Here is a 13,566-nt window from a genome sequence, read left to right as displayed (position 1 = left end):
TCATGGTGTTGGGGTTGGGATTGAATCCCGCAATCAGACTCTGCAATTAGCTGGGGTGCTGTTCCAGATTCTCTTTCTTCCTCTCCCTCTGCCCTTTCCCCAGCCTGTGCACATGGGCATGTGCACGCACTTGCTCTCTCTCTCTCTCTCAAAAATAAATCTTTTAAAAAAATTTGAAATTGGTTATAAAATTTTGTAGGCAATAAATTATATCTACTATTTCATGATATTGATAGTTTAATATTATTTTCATGATCCTTCAAGTATATTTAATATTTTTTGAGGTACCTAATTTTTTAAAGTGGTGTGGGTAGATTTTTTATTAGTTTAAATTTTTCCCTAGGTTTCACCAGTCATCATAAATACTGTGATTACCATAACATCAGCACTTTATACATCCAAGGACACCATCCCACAGGAAACTACTTCTACAGCATATTTATGGGAGAAGAAGGATACAAAGAATTTAAAAATGTGGTTTCTTGAAGAACCAAATGAAGTTGAAAACAAAGCTCCCACAACTGAATTGATACTTAAAGGAGAGATCATAAGAATGAACATTGATTCTATCTTTATAGTTCTTGAGGCTGGAATTGGTCATAGAACAGTGCCTATGCTGCTGGCAAAGTCACGTTTTTCAGGGGAAGGCAAAAACTGGAGTTCCTTGATAAATCTCTACTGTCAGCTTGAACTAGAAGTAAGCATATGTAATTTTTTTCCAGATTCTATAACAAATAATGCTACATGTGGAGTATTTTTGAAATCTTATGTAGATATTTTAATTAAGCTTATTTTAAATATGATGTTGGCTCACAGTTCTTTTGGAAGAAAGTGTACAAATTTATGCCCTTGGTATGGTTTTTATGTGTACATTATTTTATTGTAATATAAACTTAACTTGGATATTTCAATTGGTTTTTATTAACTTAAACGTGATATATTAATAGTGTGGATTAGACTAAGAATTCTTATTGTTAAGAATTGAATATCTTTTTTCCTTTAAAAGGATACTAGATTATTTTCAAATCTCTTCTAAAAGAGTAAGTAATAGAAAGAATTAGAAGGATATGCCTCAGGCAGACCAGGTGGCTCAGCGGTTTAGCGCGGCCTTTGGCCCAGGGCCTGCTTCTGGAGACCGGGATTGGGTCCCAAGTCAGGCTCCCTGCATGGGTCCGGCTTTTCCCTCTGCCTTTGTCTCTGCCTCTCTCTCCCTCTCTGTCTCTCATGAATAAGACAATGAATGTATCAATAACACATGATAAATGGACACAGTTTTTGATATTTAGCCCAGTCTGGAGGTCAAGGAGAGATACTTAAAAGAGAGTTTTATCTGGATTAAATTGTGAAGACTAGACAGTGAGGTTAGTCAGGTGAGGTAAGTGCTGAGAGAATGTGTATAAGAAGCTAAGTAAAGGCATGGAGAACAGTTTTCATATAAAGAAATAGCAAAGCCAAAAGGAATAGTGGTGGGAAACAGCAGGGAAGATCATTTTAGAAAGTATAAGAATGTCTTATTTCAAAATTTCTCTCTATAGGTGCATTATTACAATGAAATGTTCGGTGTATGGGAGCCTTTGCTTGAACCCTTAGAAATTGATCAGACTGAGGATTTTAGACCATGGAATCTTGGAATCAAGGTATATTTGGAGTCTGAAAATTGCTTTTCAAAAACTTAGAATGTCCACACCACAGAAAACAGTTTAATAACAACAAAGTTCAAGTTTTCTCATTGGGAGCCTTGCCTCATGCTTCACTGTTTGACCTGTGAATGTGATTTTCAGACCCAAGGCCAGTGTCTCCTCTGCTACTAACAAACAATCGTGTAACACTTATTGTGTTCCAGACACTGTTCTAAATAATGTACTTTTGCTTGAACCGTTTTGAAGTTAGAGGTTTTAAACTCCATTTTAACCTGTGAAGGAGCTGAGACTCAAAGCTTAAGAGCCTTCCCTGAAGTGGAAGGAGGGACTCTGAGGAGTCCCCACTCAGACCTGCCCTGTTAAATGCCTCTAGCATCTTGTAGGTTGTTTTCTACCCTGCATTTCCTTTGTTCTTTTTTTTTTTTCCCCTTTGTTCTTCGAAGGAAGTACACTATTACTGGTTTTTCAGATATATTGTAAATTTATGTAATTATAAGAATCAGGACCTTTAAATGGATGAAATTGTGTTTCAAAGCAGGGAACTGAAGAATTGCTAACTTATCTCCTCTTAAATAATGGTTCAATCACCTGCAGACAAATTATCAGTGGTTGAAAGCCAGTTAATATAGCAACAAAGGTGACTAGCGTGTCCAACTTTTGGTATTAGATTACTATGTTTATTTCGTACATATTTCAGATAAAGTAATGGATAAAGGAACTTCTTTGGTGTTTTTAAGGTCAGAATATATGTGGGCAGTGGATCTATGAATCCTAAAAAAAAATTCTTACATGGTATTGATTCTCAGGAGTTGTAGGTTCTAATGGTACTGTTCTGCAACTGTTGTTGGACTAATAATAAGTCTCTGGATTTCTAATCTTTATTTATCCCATAACCAATAAGCCAAATGGTTTTTCTTGTTCTGAATGTCCATAAGCTATGAAGTATGTGCTTTTAATCTTTATTCAGATGCCACATATATTTAGTAATTTTAGGGTTTATTTTTCCTTTTGAATTGTACTAGCTATTTTAGTATCACTGAGGAGAGAAGTATTTTTTCTCTAATATTGCTCCTGTCCTGTGTGACCTTAGTTGGTAGATATCCAAGCAATTCTAGTAAGGCTGTGGAACTGATAAAACTTACTGTTGTCTCTAATGTTATTATTGAGATTTGTCTAATTAGTTTTTTTCTTTGCAAAATGAGTAATGTGTTCCCAGAAACAAATTTTCCTTATATTTCTATAATTTGTCATTTTAGATGAAAAAGAAAACAAAAAAGGCCATTGTTGAGTCAGATACTGAAGAAGAAAATTACAAAGTGCCAGAATATAAAACCGTTATCAGTTTCCATTCAAAAGACCAACTAAACATTACATTATCCAAATGTGGCCTTGTAATGTTGAATAATTTAGTCAAGGTAAGAAGAGAATTTTGAAACCTTAAGTGTTGGTGTACTAGTCTGAGCTAACCCTTTTTTTCATTGAATTAAAAGCTTTTTATTAACTTAGTTGTCATACAACCATTAGTGTTCTGCATGTCATTTAGTTTTTCACATTTCATTTTATTTACAATAACTCTTCCTTATTAGGCATTTACAGAAGCTGCCACTGGAACCTCAACTGCCTTTATACGGGATCTAGCGCCATTTATGATTTTGAATTCTCTTGGACTTACTGTCTCTGTTTCACCAAGTGATTCTTTTAGTGTACTCAACTTCCCATTGGCAAAATCATACGTATTGAAAAATGAGGAGAGTTTAAGTATGGACTACGTGGGAACTAAAGACAATGATCATTTCAATGCAATGACCAGCCTAAGCAGTAAACTCTTCTTCATTCTTCTTAGTAAGTAATAAATTGTCTTCCTGGGACTTTAATTATGTTACATTTTTACATAGCATTTTACTCATATGTTGTGGTATCTTACGGGTTTTTAAATCTCCTTCCAAGTAAGTCAGGAATTTTGCTTTTTCATTTGCTTATTGTCACTGTGTATTTGTATTCCAAAATGTGACTTTATCCACTGTGTTATCCAGGGTATGGAACTCACCACTTTGTTTTTTTAGGAGGAAAAATATTTTTTTTTATAAATTTATTTTTTATTGGTGTTCAATTTGCCAACATATAGAATAACACCCAGTGCTCATCCCGTCAAGTGCCCACCTCAGTGCCCGTCACCCAGTCACCCCCATTCCCTGCCCACCTCCCCTTCTACCACCCCTAGTTCGTTTCCCAGAGTTAGGAGTCTTTCATGTTCTGTCTCCCTTTCTGATATTTCCCACTTATTTTTCTCCTTTCCCCTTTATTCCCTTTCACTATTTTTTATATTCCGCAAATGAATGAGACCATATAATGTTTGTCCTTCTCCGATTGACTTAATTCACTCAGCATAATACCCTCCAGTTCCATCCATGTGGAAGCAAATGGTGGGTATTTGTCGTTTATAATGGCTGAGTAATATTCCATTGTATACATAAACCACATCTTCTTTATCCATTCATCTTTCGACCTGCACCCTGATGTTTATAGCAGCAATGTCCACAATAGCCAAACTGTGGAAGGAACCTTGGTGTTCATCAAAAAAGATTTGATCCTGTCCTTATTCAACTTTTACAGACTCTAGCTATTTGCTGTTTTAATTCAGTAATATTCCACTAGTTTTACAGCTGAATGAATTCAAAATAGTTTGAATTATGAAAATGGCTCACTGTAATGGTGTTGGGTTTTAAATGGTATTTATTTTCTGCGTGTTGAGGTGGAAGGTGGTTCTTTGTTCTAATTCTCAGAAGTCTTTCGTTTTTATCAGAAATGAAAGTAAAAAATTCTTAAATGTCATAATATTTATTCATTATGAAGTTACCTAATCCCAAAGCCTCATCCACACCCCTTTCTGATACCCTGACAATTAAATAATTAGGAAGAAAGGAGAAAATCTGAAAGATTAAATAGACATAGGGGAGAAGTACTAAAACTGATAGTGCTTTTGCTTTGTCAGGAAATGTTGCTGAGCCATGGGTAGGTTTCCAGTGTCCCAGCATTGTCAGTGAATTGTTCTCAGTTTTACGTCACTTGTTTTTGAACTAACATTTTTACGGAGTTAAGTGTGGGGTATATGGAAATAAGTAATTCATACTCCCAGTAAAATGTAATATGTATATTAAATAAATGTATATAAAATTTTGTTTAATCAAGTCTTAGATATCATAAGGTATCACAGGTTGTTGGAATAATGAAAAACTGAAAATTTACAGTTTTTTGGTAATTGCCAGTAACTGTCTATAGATATTAGGCTCTGGTTATTATGACAGCCAACCAAAGATCAATGTCCTTATAATAATTTCTCTTGTTAGTCATTAGAAAACATTAGTATTATTCACTTAGGTTAAACTAATGAATGAATTTTTTTTCCAATTAAAAATTTTTTTTGGTAAAATGCTTAGAAAGTTTTAGATGAATGCTGTGGGAATGTATTGTGGCTTCTTAATATATCATTTTATATAGATTATATGAAGAAATAGCCCTTTTCTATAGTCTTATATCTAAAGACTTCAGTGAGTAGATTTATGAGTTTAAGAAATTATCTGATATATCTGGCATGTAACATCTAGTTAATATTAGTATATGATGATTTATAGTAAAAACTTTCAAACATATGTATTCCATTTAGCACCTGCCAACCACTCTACTGCTGATAAAATTCCTTTAACAAAAGTGGGACGGCGACTGTACACTGTAAGACACAGAGAGTCTGGGGTTGAAAGATCAATTGTTTGTCAAGTTGATGGAGTGGAAGGAAGTAAGAAGGTAACAATTCGCTCCCCAGTGCAGGTACGAAATGATCCTTTATTCTGTGGGGTCATATTACACATATTTGTGTGCTAATAAAATAAAGAATATAAACTATAACAGTAATACAGTGAATATAAAAAAAACCATTACCAGTGACTGTAGTACTCTAGTATGAACAGTGATAGGATTTTGTTTGATATTTCTCATAACTTTTTATAGGACCCTTTTTATAATATCTTTTCAGACAATTTTTGTAAAAAGATTTAATTATTTGAGAGAGCAAGAAAGCAGAGAACATGAGCTGGGAGTGGGACAGGCAGGGGAAGAAGCAGACTCAATCAATGTGGGGCTCAATCCCAGTACCCTGGGATCATGACCTGAGCCAAAGGCAGCCACTTAACCGACTGAGGCATCCATGCACCCTGTTGTTGGACTACTATTCTAAAAACACCTCATCAATATTTTGTTTTAGGTCTTGTGGATAGTGTATATTCTTTGATTTTATTTAGAAAATATGAGGAAAATTGTGTACATCTTTATTGATGTTAAACAGATGTACTCCCTACCCTGTTCTTAGGGTATGTTCTATGTTCTTATTTGTATTATTCACACAATACAGAATTTTGGTAAATGGAGTGGAGTACAAAAAAGAGTATGGGTTCTTTCACTCAGCATAATTTTACCTTTTGTGTATTAATATTATATATAGTTACATGTTGTTTAGTAATCTGTTAAATGGATATTCCAAATACCATTTTGAATGAATCTTTGTATATAGTGTGAAGTAAGGATTGAGGTTTATGTTTTGCCATATGGCTGGCTATTCAGCTGTTCCAGCCAAGATTATCCTTTTCCTGTTAAATTGCCTTGACACTTTTGGCCCAGAAAAACCAAACAGCTTCATATCTTTGTGGATTTATTTCACAACTTTCTTTCCTGTTTCATTGGTCTATTTATCTTTATGTCAGTACCACAGTGTCTTCATTACTATTTTATCCTGAGTCTTAAAATCAGGTAATACAGGTTGTCCCACCTTGTTTATTTTCAAAGTTGTTTTGGCTATTCTGAGTCCATTCTGCTTCCATTTAAATTTTAGACTTAGATTTTCAGTGTTTCCTACAAAACTATGATTAAATTGGCATTTTTACATATTTCTGATTTTTCTTTGCTAATAGAAGTACAGCTGATTTTGATATTAACTTATATTATGCAACTTTACTAAATGCACTTATTCTCGTAGCTTTTTTGTAGACGTAATTTTGGTATTTGCAGATAAAGATTTTTTACTTTTTCTTTCAAATGTGGATATGTATTATTTTACCTTTACTTGCCTGTTGCACTGGCTAGAAACTCCAATACGAGTAGATGTTCTGAAAGCAGATGTTTTTTGCCTTGTTCTCAGTCTTAGTGGTGACATATTCACTCTTTTGTCATTAAGTATGTTTTGACTTGTAGTTTTTTTTGTAGATGACCTTTCTTAGGTTGAAAATGCTCCCTTCTGTTTCTAGTTTACTGAGAGTTTTTTTTTTATCAGAAATGGATGTTGGATTTTGTCAAACAATTTTCTGTTTATTGAAAGGATTTTTTAAAAGATAATTTATTAATGTGAATTACATTGAATTTTAATCTCTGGACTCAGTAACAATTGATTTTTATTTTATTTTAAAGTTTTTAAATTCCAGTATAATTAAGTGCAGTGCTATTCAAATGTACTGCATAGTGATTCAGGAGTTCTATACATTACTGATTGCTCATCATGATATGTGTATTCTTAACATCCTTCCTGTATTTCACCCATCCCACCACCCACCTCCCATTTGTTAACCACCAGTTTGTTCTCTATACTTGAGTGTCTTTTTTTTTTTGTCTTTTTTTTAAACCTAAGAGTGAATCATATGGTATTTGTTTTTCTCTGACTGACTTCAATTAGTGTTATATTCTGTAGATCCATCCATGTCATTGCAAATGGCAAGATTTCATTCTTTTTTATGGATGAGTAACAATATTACAGTGTTTATATATACTCCACATCTTTGTCCTTTCATCTATTGGTAGACACTTGGGTTGCTTCCATAATTTGGTTATCATAAATAATGCTGCAATAAACATTAATTTATTTCAATTCATTTCAAAACATTTCATAGAATATGTTTTCATATTCTTTGGAGAAATACTCATTAGTGCAATTAACTGGATCATACAGTTATGCTACTTTTAATTTTTTGAGGAACCTCCACACTGTTTTCCAAGTAGCTGCACTAGTTTGCATTCCCGTGCATGAGGGCTTCTTTTTTTCCACATCGTCACCAACACTTGTTTCTTGTGTGTCTGATTTTAGCCCTTCTGACAGGTGCCAGGCAATATCTCAGTGGTTTTGATTTGCATTTTCCTGATGATTAGTGATGTTGAGTATCTTTTCATGTGTCTCTTGGTCATCTGTATGTCCTCTTTATAAAAACATCTATTCAGCCTACTTTTTCATTGGATTGTTTTTCTCTGATGTTAATAGGTATAAGTTCTTTGTATATTTTAGATCCTAAGTCCTTAGTGGATATGTCATTTGCAAATATCTCCACCCATTCAGTAGGTTTTTTAGTTCTCTTGATTATTTCCTTTGCTGTGTAGAGAAGCTTTTTTATTTTGCTATACTCTCACTAGTTTAGTTTTGCTTTTGTTTCCCTTGCCTCAGGAGACATATATTGAAACATGTTGCTATTTTCGGTGTGAGAGAAATTACCACCTGTATTCTTTTCTAGGATATTTATCGTTTCAAGTCTCGCATTTAGGTCCTTTTTTTTTTTTTTTAAATTTTTTATTTTTTTATTTATGATAGTCACAGAGAGAGAGAGAGAGAGAGAGAGAGAGGCAGAGACATAGGCAGAGGGAGAAGCAGGCTCCATGCACTGGGAGCCCGACGTGGGATTCGATCCCGGGTCTCCAGGATCGCGCCCTGGGCCAAAGGCAGGCGCTAAACCGCTGCGCCACCCAGGGATCCCTCGCATTTAGGTCCTTAATCCATTTGTGTGTGTGTGTGTGTGTGTGTGTGTGTGTGTGTGTAATGTATGAAAGTGATCCAGTTCCATTCTTTTTCAAGTAGCTATCCAATTTTCCCAATACCATTTGTTGAAGAGACTCTTTTCGCCATTGTATATTCTTGCCTTCTTTGTCAGAGATTAATTAATCATAAAACTGTGGGTTTATTTCTGGGCTTTCTGTTCTGGTCCATTGATCTATGTTTATATGTCTTTCTTTGTGCTAGTACCATACTGTTACTGATTACTGTGGCTTTGATATATCTTGAAATCTGGGATTGTGATAGCTCCAGTTTTGTTCTTTTTCAAGATTGCTTTGGCTATTCAGGATCTTTTGTGGTTCCATATTAATTTTAGGATTACTTGTTCTAGTGCTATGAAAAATACTGTTGCTATTTTGATACAGATTACATTATATCTGTAGATTGTTTTAGATAATATCAACATTTAAATAATATTTGTTCTCCCAACCCATGAGCATGAATGAAGTATCTTTCCAGTTATTCCTGTCATCTTCAATTTTTTTTTTGTCACTGTTTTATAGTTTTCAGAATACAGGTCTTTCAACCTCCTTGGTTAAGTTTATTCCTAGGCATTATATTATTTTCAGTACAATTATTAATTTCTCTTTATGCTACTTTATTATTATATACAAATGCAACAGATGTCTGTCTGTTGATTTTGTATCCTGTGATCTTACTGAATTTATTTATCAATTCTAGTAGTTTTTTGATGGAACTTTTGTTGAAGACATTTGCATCTCTGTTCTTCAGAGAGATTGGCCTGTAGGTTCTCTTTTTTTGTAGTGTCTTTATTTGGTTTTGATACCAGGTAATGCTGGCCTAATAAAATAAATTTGGAAGCTTACCTTCCTTTTTTTAAGTTTTTGTAATAGTGTGAGCTATCAAAATAGCAATATTTTCATGAGTATTTTTCATAGCACTAGAACAAGTAATCCTAACAAAATGAATCCAACAATGAATCACACAAAATCATTCACCATGATCAGGTGGTATTCCTTCCTGGGATGCAAAGGTGGTTCAGTATTCACAAACCAATCAAGGAGATAGATCACATCAACAGGAGAAAGGATAAAAACCATATGATTATTTCAATATATGCAGAAAAAGCACTTGTCAAAGTACAACATCCATTCCTGATAAAAATCCTCAGCAAAGTAAGTTAGGAAAGAACATACCTCAACATAATAAAAGCCATAAATGAGAAACCCACAGCTAACATTATCTCAGTAGTAAAAAACTGAAAGTTTTCCACCAACATCAGGCACAGCACCAAGGAACTGGTATTAACTCTTCTTTAAATGTTCAGTAGAATTCATCTGTTAAGTTGTCCGATCCTGAGTTTGTGTTTGTTAGAATGTTTTTAGTTGCTGGTTCAATTTCGTTGATGGTAATCGGTCTGTTTAAATTTTCTATTTCTTCCTGCTTCAGTTTTGGTAGGTTGTATGTTTCTAGGAATTTATACATTTCTTCTCGGTGTCCAATTTGCTGGCATATAATATTTCATTATATTCTCTTGTAATTTTTGCATTTCTCCTCTTTCATTTCAGATTTTGTTCATATGAGAGTCCTCTATCTCTCTCCTTTGATAAGTCTGGCTAATAGTTGATCAGTTTTATTGATATTTTCAAAGAACAGCTCCTGGTTTCATTTTCTGTTCTATTTTTTGAAATTTCCATTTTGTTTATTTCTTTTCTGATCTTTAGTATTTCCTTCCTTTACTGGTTTTGGTTTTTGTCCATTTTCCATCTTTTTTAGATGTAAGGTTATGGTTTTTTATTTGAGATTTTTATTCTTGAGGTAGGCCTGCATTGCTATAAACTTCCCTCTTTAGAACAGCTTTTGCTGTATTCTAAAGATTTTGAACCTTTGTATTTTCATTTTCTTTTTTTTAAACTTATTTTTATATTTTAATTTTTAAAAATATTTTATTTATTTATTCATGAGAGACACACAGAGAGGCAGAGGGAGAAGCAGGCTCCATGCAGAGAGCCCAGTGTGGGATTCGATCCTGGGACCGCAGGATCACACCCTGGGCTGACAGCGGCACTAAACCACTGAGCCACCTGGGCTGCCCTGAACCCATTTTTTTAACGTTTATTAAAAGCACTAGATGTTTACTCCTCTCCTCCCCACATTTTAAGTATGTGGTGTCATACTCTATGTTCTTTTGTATTGTGAATCAGTATACGTATTTTTATAGATATACTTAATTTTACTTTTCTTATACTTCTCTTACTCTTCCTTACAGTCTTTCCTACACACTCAAAGAGTCCTCTTCAACATTTCTTGTAAGGCTGAGTTACTGGTGATGAATTCATTTAACTTTTGTTTGTCTGGGAAACTCGTTCCTTTTCTGAATTGCCATCTTGCTGAATAGAATATTTTTAGTTGTAGGTTTTTTCTTTCAGCACTTTGAATATATCATGCCACTCTCTGTGTCCTACAAAGTGTATGCTGAAAAATCAGCTGATGAGCTTTATGAGATTTCCCTTGTATGGAACTGTTTTCATTTCTCTCACTACTTTTAAGATTTTCTCTTTACCACTGTATTTCCCATTTTAATTACTATGTGTCTTGGTGTGGATCTCCTTGGGTTGATATTGTTGAGGGTTCTTTGTACCTTCTGGATCTGGATGTCTGTTTCCTTCCCCAGACTCAGGAATTTTTCAGCTATTATTTCTTCAAATAAATTTTTGCCCCCTTTTCTCTCTCTTTTCCTTTGAGATCCCTATAATGCATAATGTTATTATATTTGACCACATCAGTGAGTTCCCTTAACCTATTCTCATTTTTTATTACTCTTTTTTTCCTCTCCTGTTCAGTTTGATTGCTTTCCATTGCTTTGTCCTCCAGATAACTGATCTGTTCTTCTGCTTCCTTTGGTCTACTATTTATTACCTCTAGTGTATTTTTAGTTTCAGCTATTAAGTTATTCATTTATGGTTCTTCTTTTGTTTTTGTTTTTTTTTTTTTTAAGATTTTTATTTACTTATTCATTAGAGACACAGAGAGAGAGGCAGAGACTTCGGCAGAGGGAGAAGCAGGCTCTATGCAGGGAGCCTGATGTGGGACTTGATCATGGGTCTCCAGGATCACACCCTGGGCTGAAGGCGGCACTAAACCGCTGAGCCACCTGGGCTGCCCAATTTATGGTTCTTCTTAATGTTTTCTATCACTTTTTTTTGGGGGGGGGGCCTGAGGTTGAGACCCTGTTCTCTTTCCTCAAGTCCTGTGACTATCTTTCTGATCATTATTTTAAATTCTCTATCAGGCATCTTATCTCTCCATTTTTTTAAAGCTTTCTTTCCATGATTTTCATGTTCTTTCATGAAAGTGACATATTTTTCTGTCTCCTCATTTTGTCTAATTCTCTGTATCTGTTTCTGTGTGTTGGAAAAGTCAACTATGTCTTCTGCTCTTGAAGGTAGTGACCTTGTGAAGAAGAAGGGGTCTGTAATGACTCTCTTTGCCTGTTGTGAGCAGGGTGTAGTCCCTGTGTTGCTGGTGGATCAGTCTGGGGCCACCTTGAAGTTGAGTTGGTTCATACCAGGCTTTTGCCAGAGCTGTAATTCCACCCAACTGTAAGGTACTCTCCCTGTTTTGTCCCCCAAGAAGCTTTTGTTGGTAGGCAAGCCCGCAGTCAGACTAGTTGTCGGCCCCGAGCCCACTGCTGAGCCTGTAGTTGAACTGGTGTGTATGGTTATTTTCCCTCTCCTGGTCACACTAGCCCCTTTGGAGTGATGCTGGCCCCTGGGGTCTCCTTGCACACTGCCAGGATCGTGACACCGTTTTGAATGGACTCCCTCTGCAGAACATGGAAGGGTGCACGGTGATAAGCCGGGTTTGCTCAGTTCTGCTGTGGGAGGAGACCTGAGCCACTTTGGAAAACTCTTGTTGAGAGCAGGTTGGTGGTCAGTCTTTACTGAGCCTTAGATAGTTTACGGATAGTCATATTTCAGTCAGTACCCATGTGAAATTTGGACAACGAGACACTCTTAAATCTGCAGCTAATTGCCTCTCCACGTGGCTTGCTCTTCAGTGTGCTGTGAGTTTAAGAAACATTGGCGTTCCCGAATTCTCCTGTCTCTTTGACTCCAGCAGACTAAGGCTCTGTTTGACTCCCCCCACACCCCGCCCCCCGCATTTTAGGCAGCAAGCTGAGGCAGTCTTAGGGCTTATCTTTGTAGTTTCTTTTTAATTTTTTTTTTCCTTTCCTCTGTTGTGTGCTCTTCAGTTTTTGAAAACCATTGTTTAATGCGGGTTCTTTTTTCCCCCCTGTGTTTTAGTTGTGTATGTTGGGAGGGTTTATATGGTCTCTATTATTCCGTCGTGGCTGGAAACAAATTTTTCCCTTTCATTTTTGATCTGTAGTTAACTGTTCTAAAAGATTGGGCTACTTTCTCTATTGTTGATTTTAAAATTTTTAAATAGTTATACATTAATTTTAAATTCCTTATACTATTTATAGAAACTTAAATGTTCATATTGCTTCAGATAGAGTAAACAATATATCTAGAAATAGAGTGTATTTAGGATTACCCATTTATCAGTTCTTAGTTCTTAGTATGTTTCTCATTTTGATACAATTTTTTGAAAATAGGAAGATTTTACTATTTTACTAACAAATTTGTTTTTAACATCTCAAAGGTAGTATAAGTGTTTGGAAGTTTATCTGGTAATATATATTAATCAAAATGATGTTAATATTTACATCATTTTTGTATGCTGTTCTCTGGATGAGATACTCCTACAAAGTGCATGGAGAGTAAGTATCTCATCCAATGAGCAACATACAACAGTGTTGTAAAAACGTACTCATTTCCCAGCCTGTGTCCTTTTATCCACTTTTGTTATACAGACATTTCAAATTTAGATATTCTTTCCCATGAGTTCTATTTTTGTCTGAAGAAGTTAATATTTATCTGAGGGTCAAGAACATATTATCTTCCTTCTAAGATTTTTAAAGGTTTTTTTTGACACACCTTTTCTTGTAATTTTTAGGATAAATAATAGCATATTTGTTTTTTCTTTCTAACTTACATTAGCAAGATAAATATTGCCCACTAATTTCTTTGTTGGGATATT

At 34.9% G+C, this 13,566-nt stretch overlaps 1 protein-coding gene across 6 annotated transcripts in view; it reads left to right on the top strand.

Moving 5' to 3' along the window:
* The window catches only part of VPS13A (vacuolar protein sorting 13 homolog A), a 235,170-nt gene that overhangs the window by 146,756 nt on the left and 74,848 nt on the right, over nucleotides 1-13,566 (top strand). For all 6 annotated transcript variants that reach the window (XM_072837699.1, XM_072837698.1, XM_072837702.1 and 3 more), the window contains 5 exons: nucleotides 344-697; nucleotides 1,536-1,637; nucleotides 2,897-3,055; nucleotides 3,227-3,482; nucleotides 5,305-5,465. In XM_072837699.1, coding sequence (XP_072693800.1) covers nucleotides 344-697; nucleotides 1,536-1,637; nucleotides 2,897-3,055; nucleotides 3,227-3,482; nucleotides 5,305-5,465 — 1,032 coding nt within the window. The remainder of the gene's footprint in view (nucleotides 1-343; nucleotides 698-1,535; nucleotides 1,638-2,896; nucleotides 3,056-3,226; nucleotides 3,483-5,304; nucleotides 5,466-13,566) is intronic.

The sequence above is a fragment of the Canis lupus genome, chromosome 1 (assembly GCF_048164855.1).
Source record: "Canis lupus baileyi chromosome 1, mCanLup2.hap1, whole genome shotgun sequence".
NCBI classification, from domain to species: domain Eukaryota; kingdom Metazoa; phylum Chordata; class Mammalia; order Carnivora; family Canidae; genus Canis; species Canis lupus.
The sequence above is the reverse complement of the archived record's forward strand: the minus strand, read 5'-3'. Positions and strand labels throughout refer to the sequence as shown.